The sequence below is a fragment of the Branchiostoma floridae genome, chromosome 11, assembly GCF_000003815.2.
Source record: "Branchiostoma floridae strain S238N-H82 chromosome 11, Bfl_VNyyK, whole genome shotgun sequence".
NCBI lineage: Eukaryota > Metazoa > Chordata > Leptocardii > Amphioxiformes > Branchiostomatidae > Branchiostoma > Branchiostoma floridae.
The window spans coordinates 6,899,435-6,917,397 of record NC_049989.1 but is presented as its reverse complement, the minus strand read 5'-3'; the positions used below and the strand labels follow the sequence as shown (position 1 = coordinate 6,917,397).

Below are 17,963 nucleotides of genomic sequence, written 5' to 3'. Positions count from 1 at the left end.
TACTATAGCTTACGTATTGTACTAGTTTGCTGAAGGAAATCCATCAATCTCACAAAGTAACTGTCAAAATAAAACAAAAAACAAGTAAAAGTAAGAAATATGTTAACTTTGTAAACCATATCCTTAATCGGGCTGTTTGCATGACTGAAGTAAAGTACTTTTCAGTGAATTTCACATATCATTAACGACAAGACAACTTAATTCTGATTGGTCAGGACAGAAGGAGGCCAGGGCAACCTCATGACACCATTTCTGCTTCTACTATAATTGGGACATGTGTCTCATTCCAAGTGCATGTTTCATAGTCTTTAGCTTGAGGTTGTTTACACAAATGGACAGGTTTGCATTTTTTTCTAATATCGATGATAGTTTCCTCTTCTATTATATAGACAAATAAACTGTGCATGTACATGAAAATTCAATTCTATATAATATATGGGAGCCCTGAGACTTTTTCATATATAATACTGGTGCTCTCTTTTCCTCCTTGCTGCTTTTCTATGATGTAAAAAATCTGTTGACATGTATCATAGTATTGGAGATTGTGAAGCATTATAAATTTAAGTTGCAAAAGTCAGATGGAACCAATCTGCAGAGCTTAGATTAACTGAGAATTATCGGATGTAAGCCTGGTTGCTGTAGGATCAGTTGGGTGGATATTAAATCCGACACTCACACAAAGATCAACGCTGAATTATTAATGTGCAGGAAATGTTGAGCCTGTATTGAATTGCGAAGTTGGTAATTAGAAGAGACAGGGTCACAAGATAATCACAATAGAGCTGGAGATATGTTGCTGTGTGTTTGAGTAGGAACCACCTCACGCAACCCCAATTCAAATGAATTGTGTAACAGCATGATACATGTCCTACTGTCTACTGTTGCTAGGCTAGCTAGTAGGATTGATAAAATAGTTACTGCCCTTTTATGTCAGATGAAAACAAAACATGGCTCTTTTATTAAAAGTTTTGATGTGAAAGTATAAGATAGATATGATACTTTTGGAAGGATCGGTTAGTTAGCATACTATAAAAAAAGTATTGCTGGTATATCAATACTAAATTCCTTTTGGACGAGAAGAAAAAGTTTTACTTAAAATCATTTAATGTCAAAGTACCAGGTACAGTTTCGCCTTTAAAAAAACCCTTTCATACTCCCTCAAAAGATAGAGAAAGTGGTCTTTTCACCTGTGAACCTATGACCCATTCTGGTTGAAGCCCTGGCTTTTAAACACTATTTTTGTTTGTCTACTCTATTAGGCAAATGACAATACAGGCCAAGCTTTCCTGCATACCTTTACAATTAGCCCCTTTACCTGTGGGTCTCCTAGTGTGTAATAATAGCACACATCACAAAGGACTTACACACAGCGATGATGATAACTGGTGAGGTGGAACCAGATAAAAGGTACTCTGGACACCTAATTGTACACCTATGGGTTTGGAAGGCCTTTTTAGTTTGCAGCTGTCATACAGGCCTTTTGTGGACTTTTCAAACTCACAACACATTGCTCTAGTATGATCTACATATTTTTTTGAGAGTTTTTTTACCTTCTAGGACTAAATCTTGTGGCTAGAAGGCCTAAATGGTGATAGTCACTTTAAGTGACTGTATGTTTTCTACCAGATATCAATACTGGAACCGAAGTTGAAATTTGCTCTGCTTTTGCTTGTGAAAAAAATTGTATAAAACTGTCTGTTGACATGGAAAGTGACTTTAACATTTTAAATTAGCGGGTTCTTAAATATTAAAGCAGCTTTTTGGCTATGGTTAAAACTTGGAACATTTTGGTCGATGTATGAAAACTGGTATGATGTCTACATGTATGTTTCAGTGAAAAATGGTCTTAGATTAAAATCTGTTTCAGTAATCTTGCTTCAAGCTCAAGTATGGGTCATGAGCTTGTTTTAGCCTAAAATTTTAGGTCTAGACTGGATGCCATCCTGGTTAACTTAACGTATTATTAACAGTGGTGGACATTCAGCATCTATCAGCATAGTCATGAAGGGAATTTGGTTGATGCTTATTCGCCAAGCAGAGGTTGGATAAGGTGAAGAGAAGTGGCCTGGGTTTTTATTTAGTTGAGGGAGTGGTAAACATCCCAACCATTACTTTCCACAACCCAACCTCTGCTTGGAGAACAGATGACACCCAGGCTAGGTCAGGGCAAGTGAAGCTGTTTACTCTATAGAGAGGACATCAGGTCATGCTTTGCGGCCAGATAAGCCCTAGGCCTGAGGATAGGATAAATTACACAAAATCATTCTTGTTCTTCTTCTTCAATCTTTGTGCGCCAGGTTTTCTCAGAACTTTTGGAATGTGACCAGCTGGCTGGCTGGCCTTAGAGTTACGGAGAAGCAGCGTTTAAAGTTTCTTAAAGATTTTAAATCTGTGCTTTTCATTTTCATCTAACGTATGACCAATAGGTGTCTTCGTTTAGATCAAAGGGTGGATCAAACCATCTGTACCAGCCATTGTCTTTCTGTAAGACCTCTGACTCTTCTCTAAACATATGAAATAGAAAGAAGACAATGTTGAGGCACAAACATGTTCATCTAAAATCAAACATACAAACTCATTAATGCTGTTGTTTCAAAGTGGTCCTCTGTGTACCATTTCTAAAGGAGAGGTCTGCTAACTCACCTGGTACCACAGCCATGCTGTATTACTGAAAACAAAGGAAACCACCCAGAGGTACAACAGATTGGGTGATTCCTATTGTTCTCTGTGACCTAACTGGTAATCAGAGCATGGGACACTGATCCATGGTCCTATTCCTTCTGGTAACCGATCCTACATTCATTTAGATACAGGGTTATCAAAAACAAGAAGATCATAATGATATGGTTGTCAACACTCAACAGTCTTGTCAAGGAGTTGAAAAGGAAGTAACCTCTTTCCCTAATGTTACAAAATTGTATGCTCATATATGGATTTGTTAACACAACATATATAACTGTACAACAAAAACACAAGGAAAGTTTATTGTGTTTGATAATGAAACAATTTAACTATGATGATATGTGTACTTTTGTTGAAGTATGGTCTTGGCTACAAGTGCTTTACAATCAACCCATATAAACTCACTTGGGCAATGTGCCAGCCTTTAACTTAGTTTAAGCTACTGCACTGCAACAGTAATGCACAGAAGCCTGGAAGGGTTTGACAAAGAGCTTTCTAAATAAACCAACTGTGGACCAACATAAACAGCGGTAGTAACAGTGGCAGGGTGGTACAACACTGGCATGGCCCATTTAGAATCAATAGGTGGCTGAGCTGGCCATGTTGACTCTGAGGACTTAAACATGTCATGGAGGATGGCAAAGTAAACAGGACCTGCCGTACACTCCAGCTTAGGCGAAGGAGGATATCCGAATCGCAAATATATTCTGGATTTTTTCACTGTAAGAGGATATTGTCAGAGCAACAGCTGGCTAGTAGTAGGGATTACTTGTTTGTTTTAAGTACATGTGCCTCTCAATACTGAATGGTCGCCTTTCCTCCAGGTGGTATCATTGCAACATCTTGGAAGTTAGAATAATATTTCATATTCTCTTCAGTGTATTTCATTGCATCGGGACTAATATTTGACCCAGAAACAGTACAGGTGCCCTCAGTACAAATGATTACATATATATATTCATGCAGTATTTGTTCATGTTCATATAGAAATTTGATTATCCTTACATGTACATAATACAGAATTCCTTTGATATCCTCTATTAGTTTATACATATATAAGCAACCACAAAGAGGAGATCTTGATTGATTTGTTAACATTTAAGCCGCCTCTGATATGCAAAAGAAGTCTTAATACTAATTACGAGGTAAAAACATGAAAACCCTGCTGTGTAACCAGGTAGTGACTGCTATTTGACCTACTTGTCACATTGTTTTCAACTGATCATGATTTAGATTATGTCCTTTCTTTTATTTTCCCCAAGGACAGAGTGACTTGAAAGAACTGATTTGGTCCTTTTACCATGGGGACTGTCCTATGTTTACTTGTCTCCAAGGCAACCTGAGTCACAGACACACCCATGTCCTTAGTTAACCTAGCTAAAGATCGACATAAATATAGTCATCAATCTTTTGTGTCCAATACTGTTAAACATTCCGAATGGAGAAGATTGGAAGATACATTTGTACATTATCATTAAGTTGTCATCCTAAATATTCTGTTTGTATGTTTGCATTATGATACAATGATCATCGGGTGATATTGAATCAGATATTTGTCTTTTTATTGATTTTTTTTACACATCCTCTGCAACATTTCATTTCACAGATGGCAGGTCCACTTCGAATGTTTATAAAACAAATATATTTCAGTTTGTTAAGCCACTAGATGTGTTTTACCTATAAGAACTATCAAAATTTGATATTCATAAACATGAGTATAACCTCCTAAAATATTCTAACTATAGTATAGATCAGAAACCTTGCAAGCATGTCTAAATGTTTCTCTCTTTAATTACAGTATGTTATACATATTCTATGAAGTTAAACATGTTAAAAAGTCTCTTTCAAATTGATGTTCCAGAATACGACCGCCAAACGACCTAGAGAACAACAGGAAAGACAAGGTCATCACACAATGTCCAGGGAAAGGTGCATTATGGGTAGGTTCTAAAATTTCCTTACTGTTGACTGGTACCAGCCAGTGTATGATTTCTTGGTTTGAAACTTTTATTTTTTACATGTTAGATGAAGAAAATTTGAAAGAAAGATCTTGACCATGAGTACCATCATATGATACTAATATACAGAGTGGATGTGCCAATTGCAAACAACAGACTCTGAAGAATTGTTGTGATATTTCAAGGATACTGACCTACAAATGTGCAGATCCTGTTTTGTGCCTTTATAAATGTGAAGCAAATCTCAAACTTTCCTCTATCAGTCTATGAGACTTGCGCTCATCTAATCAAATGTGAATTCACTTCAGTAAGACTGTAGAAATCTATGTGCAATGACAGTTCCAAAGAATCTATTTTATGAGAGTGTTTTCAACCTGCTATTTCTGGGCAGGCTATTAACCATAAAGTGGTCTTGCCATCACTTAACATTAGTATTCATCTGACTACAAGGTGAAGTGTACATGTATTGCAGCTCATTTCTATGTTTGGGAAAAAGTGCAGCACAAAGTATTATTCTTAATATATGCTTCTACAAAAAAAATGAGATAGACGAGCTGGTCTGTACTCCAAATTGTCCTAGACTCCCTATAATAATGCATAAAATTGTATACCCATTTGTTGGAGGGAAGACGTGCAGCCCTTTAATTAAGCTAATAACTAATCTAAGAATTGTTCCAAAATGTTAATTAAAATTCGAGTCTGTTCCTAATCCTATAAACTGGCACATCTTATATTAGCATGATAATGGCTCTGGCAGTCTGACTTGCAAAACGACAGTGTTTTCCCTTCAATAAAACATTTCCAGAAATTTTCCAAATATTTGATGGGTAATCTGAGTGGTACATTCTTTAAACATGCTTTTCAGAATGGAGGCCCTTATGTACCTGTTGATTTATATGTTGTCAAGAGGGAATATTGCATTGACATTAATATCCTACACATTGTATGTAATAGCCTGCATGCTTGAAATTCAGTACTGGACTTTTCATACTGTTTTGATAGCACACATTACAAGTGCTTAATCTGAAATTTGTACTGTTGTCTAATAAATATTACTTAAAAACATGCTGTGATATCGATGAATGATTCATAAGGATATTTTCCATTCTGCGCATGCATAGTGCCAAATGACCTTTCTGGTTTATGTTTGGCTAATGTTTCTTGTGGTCACTTCTTTGAATAATTGAATGAAGTTGATGTAGTTTTACATGTTTGTACCATATAGAAATGAATTATTCATTGACCACAATGTCGTAAATCTGTTTTACTTTTTATATCACATAAAGGAATAGTTAGATCAATATCCTATTTCACTTAAATGATATCCTCTGTACCTCTTTTACTGCCAAGTGTTGGCACCAAGGGGATTTTCTTTTGGCCGTCATTTGTTTCTTTTGCGAGTTCGCGAGGGAAAAAATATTATGTGGTATATAGATTTTCATGTCTTTATTTACTGTGCGTGAGCCTTGCAATATAGCCTGAAATGTTTGTTGTTATATTTGTCAAGCCCACAAACAGTGCCTAAATTTCTGAACTGCAAACTATTAACAATGCCTTGACCAATGACAGAATATTATATCACATTTACATACAGCTAAGTTTGTTTGCTTCCTTTGGTGGTTAGTGCTGACTTAAAGTGCTTTATTTACAGATGATATAACAGTTACTCTAAAGTGTGATTCGATAATGTCTTGACCAATGTGTTTCTATATCTCTGCTTAGGTTGACAACAGCACTTCAGGAGGGCGGCCCAAACAGTTCACGTTTGACGGTGTGTTCGGTGCAGAGACATCGCAATACCAGATGTTCGAAAGCTGTGGGATCAAGAAACTCCTGGACATGGCTCTGGACGGGTGAGTACATCGGAGTCTAAGATCTGGGTTTGTTGCCTCCATGAAAAATGGGTTTTCAGTCCTTCACCATATTTGTCTTACTCTTGGCAAGGAGGTTTGTGTCTACAGTAATGAATGTTGTTGAATGGCAGGACGTGGGGCGAATATTGTTGTACTGAGTACTTGCAATTGAAGACTTGTTTACTAGTACTTAGTCGTTTATCTGCAGATTGATCAACACAGATCAATGCAGAAAAGAATGCACAGTGTAATTTTTAGGAGATATCAAGAAATAAATGCTAAAACTTTTTTGCTGACGGCCAACCCACATCACGCTGCCCTATTGTCTGCCCTAAAAATGTCTACTTTGAGATTAAGATAATAACTGATTTTTAATGATGAAAATGTACTGAGCAACACAAGAAAGAGACAAGTAGTAACAGTTGTATTCATACCAAGGAGGCCAGGCAGAGCCCAGGTACTCAAGCATAATTACAGGTTGATTGTATCAAGCCCCCCTAACGTTTCAAGTAGCAGCCGTCCTAACCTCTGACCCTTCCCAAACAATTCTTCACATCCACAACAAAGTCATCGCCAGGTCGATCAGGTGTGAGACAAAGGGCTGTTTGTTCTCAAAACTACTTCTTCATACAATAAGGGCCCCTTGTCTTCGATCTCTGCTTTATCTGATCCAAAAAGGAAGGCCCACAGGCAAGACTTCAGAATTCCTTGAAGATTTCCTGATATAGCTGAAGGAGTATCAGGTTTCCCTCAGGGTCAACAGAAGGTGACTGAATGTATTGATTCTTTTGTTGGAATTATTGATTGGCAATTAGCCTGGTAACATGACACTCAAGGGTTTTTAAATCAGTGTTGTGCCATGAAATGAAATGTTCCCATCATGTACATGACATGTTCTGTGTGTATATTATGTAGAATAAGTTGACCAATGTTGTCCTTATGTTGCAGGTATGCCTGTACAGCATTTGCATTTGGGCAGACTGGATCTGGGAAGACTCACACGATCACAGGGCCCATGACTATGGTGAGACATGTTGTATCCCATGGCTCGTTTTCAATCCTACTCTGCTATAAAGGGCAGAAATGTTGGATGTTACATTTCCATTGCAACATGGCATGATTGGTCTACTGAAGCACCACTATGAACAGGTGCATTGTGACATTCAAATGTTGTTAGAGTCTGGGAATAGACCAGAACGAATCAAATACATTGTCATGGCAAACAGCAAAGCTGTCTAGTGAGTTGACGTCAGATGATTGGCTCAACTTCTCCTTAGTTGCTGCCATCTTTTAGATTTTTGTGTTGCAATGAACTTAATGTAACATCGACATTGTATGCCATTGCATAATTACGAGATCTCCTTGCTAACAACCTGCCACATCTAAATGCTTTTCTCTCTACTACTAACTTAAAAGCAATTTTCAGCATCATAGTTCATAGTTTGATTTTGTGTTGGTCTTTGTTGCTTGCATGCAAGATCGTGGTTTACGAAATAACTTCTGCAGTGTTCTGATTTTGCCTGACTTTCTTTATGATCCATGCTGGCTTACAAAACCATATCTGTCTTGCAAACAAAGCACTATACAATGGCCATACTGACAGTTTCTGACTCTCTCTCGTACTTTCAAAGACACGCACGCCACGTGCGGTTCCAACAAACAGCGGTGCAGAGGGGACTGCGTTCGGGGTAGGTTGAGTGGTGGTGATCGTCGTGGAACCTGGCATACATTTTTGCATGTTTGGAAAGTGTGGAAAAGACCTTGCACTGCCCCTGAATACCCCTTTGCACTATCCCTGCATGCATGACTCTCTGCTGCCACCATTCGCACTTCTGTCTTTCTTGTTGTGCTCATTTCATGGTGAAACTTGTAACTGTTCAAACTGGTGGAAATATTCGTGACTGTTCCTATAGAATAGTTGGGATGTTGTACATGTTTTGGCCAAGTGCCATTGTCAGAATGAGAGATTACTCTGGATGTGTGGTGGGAGATGTGTTATAGAGATGCTGAATCATAGCAGCTCCCCTCTAGAAAGCATCCCATGGCGCATTTACAGAATGATCTTTGACAATACCACTTGGTTGAGTAAAAAATGTTTGCCATTATGGTATCATTTGTTTTTGTAACATTATTGTTAGTAAGGAACTTAAAAAGGATTGTACCAATTTGTACTAACATTGAAAAACAGGTACATACTCTCTATGTTGGAGTCAGTGGAGCTTATAATGTACAATTGCATTGGATACATATAACTGCAATATACGTATACTGAATGCCAACCTCAGAATCCAACATTTTTTCAACATTAATTTTGCAACACTTCTACATGTATCTTGCAAATACATGTATTACATCATTTTACATTGTGTACATGTATGTAAGGACCAACTTTTGCCAAATTGAAAACTTATGTTCTGCTAAGGATCTTTTCGAATCTCTACTACATGTGACAGTTTTTGTAAAAGAAGTAAGGGAAGTGTGAATGAAGACACTTAACTGTGACTGTTTCAGTTTGAAGATGACACGGGTCAGGATGCGGAGCTGCAGGGTCTGATACAGCGTGCCTTCCTGTACCTGTTTGACAGCATCGGGCAGCGCAAACGTCGCGACCCCAGCACAGTCTACACACTCAGGGCCACCTACCTGGAGATATACAATGAACAGGTCTGTTACATTATATTATTTAACTTTCCTGGTCTGACGTCTATCTTTGCCAGTATAAGTTTAGCTGATGAGTTGGCCTTACGTGATGATGTACATGTATTTGATTTAGTCTTGGGTTGTTTCTGTCATGTCGACTGTCCCCAGTGCAGGGCTCTAGCTAGCCAGCGTCCGTTTTTCAATTGACGGAAATTTGCTGCGTGTGACGGAAAAATTTTAGAACCAATCCGTCAACTTTGACGGACAAAAATCTGATAAAAGCTCCTTGGTGGAAGCTACAGGCTGCTTGGGGACGCCGTCCACGGCCGTAAAAGCCACACACTGTTTGTTTTGCTATTGTTATGATTGTTGATAATGTGTGCCGGTTGCCTTTTGCATACGATAATCTCATTAAAACCCATTTTTCAAGGTCTCCGTTCAGTCTCTCTAACTCCTGGAATAGTGTTTTCGCGACAATGGGAATTGGCTGACGAAAAAGTGTTACTTTGTTGAATTAAAATATCCGAATGATCCAGTCAGTGTAATGTCTAAAACAGAAGTGCAGAGAATGGGCTGCCAACATGCACGCAGTGTTTTTTGCTTGTTTATTTATTTGTTTTGCCGGTTTTTTTTCTTAGGTTAAGGACCTACTGAACCCGGCAGATCGACCTAATCTGCCTGTGCGATGGTCCAAGGAGCAGGGCTTCTATGTGGAGAACCTTTTCTGTCCTGAGTTTGAAAATATTGATGACATCATGGCAGTGCTGGAGGAAGGTGAGATATCATTTACCTTCTCGCTGCTGTTGTAACCAGTACAAAGTAGTAGTAGTACAAAATGTAGTAGAGACATACGGTGTTGTACAGCACCGTTGCGGTTATATTGCCCTTTACGGGATGGCATACCCGCTGATGTGGTATGGATGTATGTCAGGTCTCCATCTGGATGATTTAACTGAATCACTAACTCCAGACAGAAGGGTTTGTTCCATCTCACACCAATACAAAGTTGGTACCAAATAGCTAACTCAGCATTGAAGCTTTAAGATTTAAACTGTTCAAACTCAAATTCAACTCAAGTAATGCTACGTATAACAAAAATGCAGCGTGTCAGTAAATTCTAGGCTATTAGGCAGAGCAACCATATAATCATGCTAAACAGATTTCTGCATGATTGTTGACTCCTCAGGAATGCACAACAGACATGTTGGGTCCCACAACCTGAACGAACACTCCAGCCGCAGCCACACCATGCTCACACTCAACCTGGACTGTGAAATGGTAAGAGTGAGTCACTGCTGACTTTTCACTTAACCGTCTATTGTATGTATCGTTATACATGTGATTGCTTAAAATGCGAAAAGATTGGATATTTGAATAACTGGATATTTGAATAATGTGACAAACTTTTAACACCAAATTCAATCAAATTCGGGAAGTTTCAGTCCCGTTTCCCTACATGTTGAAGAAGCTAATCATATCATAAGATTCTCAAAGAATGCTTTCTTGGAAAGTTGGATTTCTCGTTTACATCTCAGGGACACTTTGTCCTGTATTAACCTGCAAGCCTTGGTACTGTAGATTTAATGGGGTTGTTTCTATCAGCAGTTGTCTGTCAGTGATCCCTGGCTTTGAATCTTGGTCACAGGATACTAACATTACTAGCTGGAGGCAGTTCGGTCACCTTTTGTTCGTTATCACTCTGGCGTTATTAGGTAGTAGTATGTTATTTTCTCATGAGTATTGTCATGGTACAGTGACCAAGTTGGATGGACCATTGTTTCAGGCTTTGGGTGTGGCTGACAATAGCAGATATAGGGGACACTTTTGCAAGGCAATGGAATGAATTTTTTGGCTGTGTAACATGGGAGCATTTAGATCGATCATTGCCTTGTGATTGTGTACTGAGCGCTGTGTACATGATAAGGTCTGACAATTTTTATTTCTAAAGTGGAAAGATTAGATAGGATAAGATCTAATGGCAAGGTAGTCAATGAATGCTGACATTTTGAGACAGAGTATTGAGTTGCAAGCTGTTTTGAAGCTCAGTTCCATGCCGCTTAACGGCATAAGCTGATGTCACGTAAGCACAAATTTTGATCCTGTTTTTGAAATTTTAAAGAATCTTCTTGTATGGTAAGTTTTCCTTCAAGATTTCTTTGTTCATTACAATTTACCATACCCTTTCCCATTGTTTTTCCAGGCTGACCCAGATGATGCCTCCACGTACGTCACCAAGCATGGTAAGATCTGTTTTGTGGACCTGGCAGGCAGTGAGAAGGTGAAGGAGTCCAAGTCAGCAGGGGACGCACTTGTGGAGACCACAAACATCAACAAGAGCCTTCTGACTCTTGGAAACTGCATTTCTGCCCTCAGCGACCCAAAGAAGCGCAGTGGACATATTCCATTTCGAGACAGCAAGTTAACAAAACTGCTGTCTGATAGTCTAGGAGGGACAGGAGTAACTTTGATGGTTGCATGTATATCACCCTCGGCATACAATGCCTCAGAGACGATGAATACTTTAAGATATGCAGTCCGGGCAAAGAGGATAAAAAACAAGCCTCTCGTGAGGATGGATCCGCGAGAGAAACTGATTTTGAGTCTGCAGAGAGAACTAAAGAGATTACGCAGTGAAAATGAATATCTGCGGACGAAACTTAACTTTCCACAGAGTCGAATGGGGATGGTGAATGGACACAGAAAGGAACCCCCACCAGAAGAGGAAACAGTCAAACAGTCGCTGGTCCGTCACGACACAAATGACAGCGACAGTTTGTATGAAATGCTGCAGGAGTACATGGTTGAGAACGAGAACCTGAGACACGAGAATACCGAGCTGTTCACGTCAAAGGACCACATTCAGCGCGAGCAGGTGCTGCTATCCCGGGAAAACGACAAACTTGTTCAGAAGTTGGAAAACCTGGAAAGAGTCCTTGCTGCATCGCCGCTGAGTTGGCAAACTTCGTCAAGGCACAGCTCTGGTCATTCGATACGCAGAGATCTTGTTAACAGGCACTCGGCGCATTCTGAGGGCCCGCCAGTTACGATGCTCTCCCCTTTGACAAAGTCGCCGTTTGACCCACGAGAGGCAAAGAACCGACACATGACAACATGGCCGCCCTCTCCAGAGCTGCAGCCCAGAATGGCGTGGAGATCCACACCTCCCTCGGAGCATTCCAAGGTGACTGTCATTCTTTGGACCCAAAAAAGCTAGTGCCCAACTTAGGTTATGTTTTAAAGAACTGGAAAGTGTCACACATATACATGTGTCTTGATTCCAATTGTGATTTTCTGACTGAGGAATCTGAGGTATCTGTCCAGACCAGTAGAATAATGAATTAGTGATAATTATGTTTTAGTCTCTCAAGCACTCAAATTACCTTTTCTCTCAGCTCAACTCAAACTCTCAAGATAATCAAAACAACAGTTATTTTTCATCTTCTTCATGTACTGTCATGTCCTCCCACAGGATGTGAGCCTGCCGCCGGTGGATCAGAAGAAGGGAGTGCCCACCAACTTCCGCCAGCAGCAGGTCCGTCCCAACGCCTCCTTCCCTCCGTCCAAGATCCCCACCAAGAACCAGGGCTTCTCCAAACTGCCGCAGAAGGGCGCAGAGGTCACGCCCAAGGTCATGGAGAAGAAGAAGGAAAAGAAGGCTTCAGATTCAAACTTGAAGAAGAGATTTATCAAACTTGAGGCATCAGGAACAACAGGGTCTTCTCAAAAGGTAGCTATATAGGTTTTGTGTTCATCTGGCAGATATATTTCACCTTTCAAGTGATGGCATAGCTGTTGCAATAAAATCGAATCGTAAAATGATGACAGCAAATGCACTTGGGATTCCTTGAAATTTCAGCATGCTTGATCAATGCTGGAAAGGAACCTAGGGGTCTTTTTGCTTGGCTGTCATGTACAGATAGATCACTCTTTCAATTTTTTTAATGTAAATTGCAAGCCCATCTGTGTTGTGAGATAACATGTTTCAAAGTTGCATCCAAAACTTCCAAATTGACATTTCCACTTCAGAAATGTCACCATAGAACTTAGAAGGTCAAAGATGCCATGGCAGCTTTGAATTTGCAGCCTTGAGTTTGTATTGTCTGCAATTAACAATGGAAACACTCAAATCCTCAGCAGGGAGGCTATGCCGAGCGGTTCCAGCAGAAACGTGAAGCCATGGGGAAGAAGGAAGAGGACAGTACAGGGAGGGAGCCTGAGGTCTCACCACAGAAGGAACAAGACATCGACATCTGGCCCAACAGGGAAGGACAGAGGGACCAGCCCATCCTTAGACATGGTCAGTACATGTGCTGTGATTCCCTCATCACCTCTTAGAACTGTCCTTTTAAAGGTTTGGTCAGTTGAGATTCAATCAATCAAATTCAGTGTGTGTAGATAGTTTAACTGTTCTATTTTCCTTGTCTTTAACCTGTATATTTTTCTGTGAAATAATGGCCTATTTCTAGTGGTGTTTGCTATCTTTCTTGTGTGCGTTTTTTACCGTATTTTGAACTCAGAGCCTGGCCACACCTATTTAAGAATAGGCTGAAGATTTAGGCCTGTCTCAGCAAACATCTGCTAGAGTATACACAAAACAGTGGTTTGGTGGCATATACCCAACAGTGACTTAATTAATTACTATACACGTAATGGTTGGACATGTTTTATACAAAAGCCAACAACTTTTGAAGAATTCAATTGTCTTAAAATATTGTTAACCTGGATGTCTAAATTTCATCAACCTGCCACACTCATTTTCCAGACTGAGACTTTCTTTGGTCACATTTTAACTACTTCTGTCCTCCTCTACGATTACACTGTGAATCAAACCTCCCAACTGGCTTATCAATTGGCCATAAAATAGGTTAATGCCATAATGGCCATCATTTAATACTTCCATACTATCTTCTTTTCCTAAAGGATATGTGATAACAGTGATCATTGATTTCAGCTGAACACATGACCACGCATACATGTATCATTGTGTGGTATTATCTTAATACATAGTGGTGGTTGAATGCTTTGTGATGAGCCATGAATAATGATCCTGCATGAAGTCATCCATGCACTCACACCAATTTAACACCCCCCTATACAGATAAAGCTGTGGAGAATCATACCCCTCCACATAATGCTGACAAACAGGGAGAGACCAATGATGCAAGTAAGTCATGCAGGATGTGGAGCAAACTGTCAGGCACCTCTTCATGTTGTTAGGGTGTCCTCCTGGGGGACTTGATCTAAAAAAACACTTTCTTCCTTGTGTATCCTCAATTTTCGTGAGATATTGGGGTCTACAAAGAAAAATCTCCAACTACCTTTTCACCTCAATCTTCAACTGCTATTTGCAATTTACTTCAATCATATAGTAGTCAGTCAGTCATACATTAATTTCATCATTTTGGTCTAAGTCCCACAAGAAGACCCTCCCAATACATGTTGAGGTGCGGAATGCCCTGCCGTTGCTTGCTTGCACTCTGCATGATCACCTCTCTTGCACCAGTGATTGTGTTCTCCATTCATATCAATGTCAAACAGCCTAACCAGTGCTGATCACCACTCTTAAACTTTCACAGACTCTGCAATCATGGTGGAAACTTTTTCTATATGTCCTACATTATATGACTACACTCTAACTATCAGCCTGTGTGCATGTGTCTGTCTGTGTGAACAAGATTAACTGAGCTAACACAGAGCTTTACCATACATGGCTCGTAGCAATCATTGAAGACCATTAAAACTGACAGCACATTCTAGACACATGCGCAATGGGTAACGTCTTTGCACAACTCCATTTTTGTTCCTTGGGGAGCTTCAGATAATGCCTGTCAATTCAAAGGTCAACGATTCTCAAATCTAAGTATGATGTATATTGAGCACGAAGGGCAGTGGCAACAGGTACAATCATTCGTACCACTGATCGATGAGGAGGAAGACACAAAAGGCAGCTACCATGACTATAGTCTTGTCAGAGATTCTATTAATGCTTCTGTTTCAACATAACAGATTTTCTATCTGTATAGGCACCCAAACAACCATGTTTGACATCCATGCTGGTGTATTGTTGCATGTTCCAAAGGAATTTGGTGATTATTTCTACCACGTGTGCTTGACATGGATGGCACTCCCACATTTTATATATTGTCATGGCCAAGCCACCATTCCTAAATATCTGTCACACCTCCAAAGACAAAAATGACAAGACAGCACCTTAAAAAATTTCATAATCTATGTTGTCCTGTGCACAGTTGTACACACATCCTATGTCATATTACTGATATCTTAATTTTACATACAATCATATGATAATCAAGTTCTTCAGAGTGTAAATCATGAAATTGAACTGATGAAAAGCAATAATCAATTATATAAATCATATTATGATTACAGGAAGTAATGTAAATATTTTAATCTAATATTAGAATACAACAAAGTCACCTCAAACTATATGAATGGTCTGACAAGCAAGTTTAAAAATCAATAATGATATATTATAGCCAGAGCCCAGAGGACAGTGTGTTTTTGTGTTGCCATGACAATATCAATTACAGTTATTTTTCATGCTCTTGTCACATCATGTTTTAATCACTCCATTTTGCACTTTATGTATGCCACATATCATAACTGTCACAGAAAACTCCTTCTTAGCCTTCTTAATGTCACAGGATGATTATGAAGCTGGTTCTACAGCCCAGGTTTGAGAAAGATTTATAAATAGTACAATGTACTACATTAAGAAATCAAATGATTTCTGAATTCAACGGTACACTTTTGCACCATTAACATTCTTCTAATTGTGCTTAGTGCTTGAATGTGCCTGCCAAAAGCAGCCATAATCTTTTAACAATCCTGACCATCCCTGGAGTTTTAGAGTTAATGTTCATATTGTTCTTATATCTGGTAAGAATTTCTTCGTAGATACAATTAATACCCATTGTTCAATTGATTTCTTGCAGGTCAAAGACAAAGAATAAATGATGCACAATTCTACACCACCAAAGATTCAGGTAGGAAGAATTCACCCTAAGGGTCTTGTCTCTCTTTAAGTAGAAATATAATGTCATACATGATTGGAAAAGTTCAAGCAGTCATGATCATTCTTTGTTTAATGTTACACTAATGTGAACTGATTCTGTCTTTCCATTGTAAGGGGTTTATTTTTGAGTGCAGGTTTTAGTGTCCAAATTTGGTCAGTTGTGTTTGAAATGATTTGTAACATTTAGTGCAAGATCCTTCAAGATGACAAAACCTGTCAATCCTGAGATATATGCACATTTTGTACCTTTTCTAATATGTCTCATGAGACCTATTAAAGACTGGAATGACGTTTATGCAAAACAGGAGATGATTCAACCTATCAATCATTATCTGTGTAATGAGGAGGAAGATTATAAGGAGGGGATTTGATAGTTATAGGCTGTCCATCAATTACAGAATAATTCCCTCAGGGTAAAGCAATATCTTCCAAGAAAACCTAAAAGTAGGTGATACCAATCCTGCAGCCAGTGGATAGACATATGTCTCACTCACTCACAGACTGGGTACCCTACCCGAGTTAGCCAGCCCACAAGAAGTACATGTATGGTGCCAACAATATCTGGTAGCAAGGCATGTTGGTTCCCCAACCAACAGGATTAGAAAAGGCTTGCTGGGTCTGGCAATCGGGCTACTGAGAACGAAGAGATCAAGATTATTGACAGAGCTCTACCATCTGTAAATTCAAACAGATGGCTTTTCTCACATTTGTTTTCTTGAACTTTGCTTGAAGTTATCTTATGACTGACACTGACTTTTTCTCAGTAGCGAAGTCCTTTCATTTGCAAACTCTTCAGACTTATCTGCATGTCCAATAAGAACTAAACCAACTAAACCAAGCCTATCAGACTTTGATTGAAATCTTTGCCTTAATCAAGCTTAATGAATAGTCTCTGACACAGCCAGCTTAAAATCTTAAGAGCAAATTGATTCAGTGTTATATGAGGGTATTACAGTATCTATCTAGGAATCATCTGTGTGCACCTAGAATCTCTAATTGAAATCCTTCAAGGGACTTTCACATTGTATACGTGAAAAAGGTCAAAATTAATAACCATTCTTTTTTAAATTTTTTCAACGATTAAGAAATATACAGGGTTTAACAAGTTTTCTAAAACTCACTTGTTCTATATCGGGCATGGGACAATTGGACTAGAGGACTTGTCCAACCCTGGTTGTTTTATTAAATACAAAACAAACCAACTTGAAGGATCTTCATCATGCACTCATTCATGTTATTCCTGGTTTATGCCTTGTGGGTGTTCCTTCATTGTTAATTGTTGCTAGCCAGCCATCATTCCTCCTACATGCCCCCATAGCTCCTCCATGTAGAGGATTGACGAGCTTTCTTATTACATACCTAATCAATCACTCCAAGCTGACACTTCTTGCATGTCACTGCTGAGAAGACGTCAGTATTAATTTATGAGTGCTTCAGTTGTCCTTACAGTGGTGAATGAAACCTGACAAGGTTTCGTGTTAGGGCAGCGCAACCAGCACTCACTACCTACCTATTAACCTTATGTTGTCTGTCCCCCACCAACCTTACCTCACGGACAACTCTTAACAGATGTCGAAGACAGTTAGGTGTCCTACACATCATTTTGGGGATGTTAAGAAAATTCACCTTTGTGGTTCTTGTGGTCACAGTGATGAAAATTGTTCACCTCTCTGAGGAAAACCCTGCACCAACAACAAACATAGTAGTCCAGGTATCATGTTTATCTGTGGCATGATATCAGGACAGCCATTTTGGTTGGTGCAATTTTCCTTGATGCTTGGCTGTTACACCATA

The 17,963-nt window shown here is 39.2% G+C and overlaps 1 protein-coding gene across 5 annotated transcripts in view; it reads left to right on the top strand.

The window, feature by feature from the left end:
* The window catches only part of LOC118425524 (kinesin-like protein KIF12), a 35,349-nt gene that overhangs the window by 14,406 nt on the left and 2,980 nt on the right, over nucleotides 1–17,963 (top strand). For 2 of the 5 annotated variants that reach the window (XM_035834419.1, XM_035834421.1), the window contains exons 3-14: nucleotides 4,544–4,622; nucleotides 6,363–6,493; nucleotides 7,442–7,517; nucleotides 8,125–8,181; nucleotides 9,005–9,157; nucleotides 9,772–9,907; nucleotides 10,320–10,411; nucleotides 11,334–12,314; nucleotides 12,603–12,860; nucleotides 13,268–13,430; nucleotides 14,232–14,297; nucleotides 16,090–16,140. In XM_035834419.1, the coding sequence (XP_035690312.1) occupies nucleotides 4,544–4,622; nucleotides 6,363–6,493; nucleotides 7,442–7,517; nucleotides 8,125–8,181; nucleotides 9,005–9,157; nucleotides 9,772–9,907; nucleotides 10,320–10,411; nucleotides 11,334–12,314; nucleotides 12,603–12,860; nucleotides 13,268–13,430; nucleotides 14,232–14,297; nucleotides 16,090–16,140 (2,243 nt within the window). The remainder of the gene's footprint in view (nucleotides 1–4,543; nucleotides 4,623–6,362; nucleotides 6,494–7,441; nucleotides 7,518–8,124; nucleotides 8,182–9,004; nucleotides 9,158–9,771; nucleotides 9,908–10,319; nucleotides 10,412–11,333; nucleotides 12,315–12,602; nucleotides 12,861–13,267; nucleotides 13,431–14,231; nucleotides 14,298–16,089; nucleotides 16,141–17,963) is intronic. The other 3 variants (XM_035834420.1, XM_035834423.1, XM_035834422.1) reach the window with 3 other exon arrangements.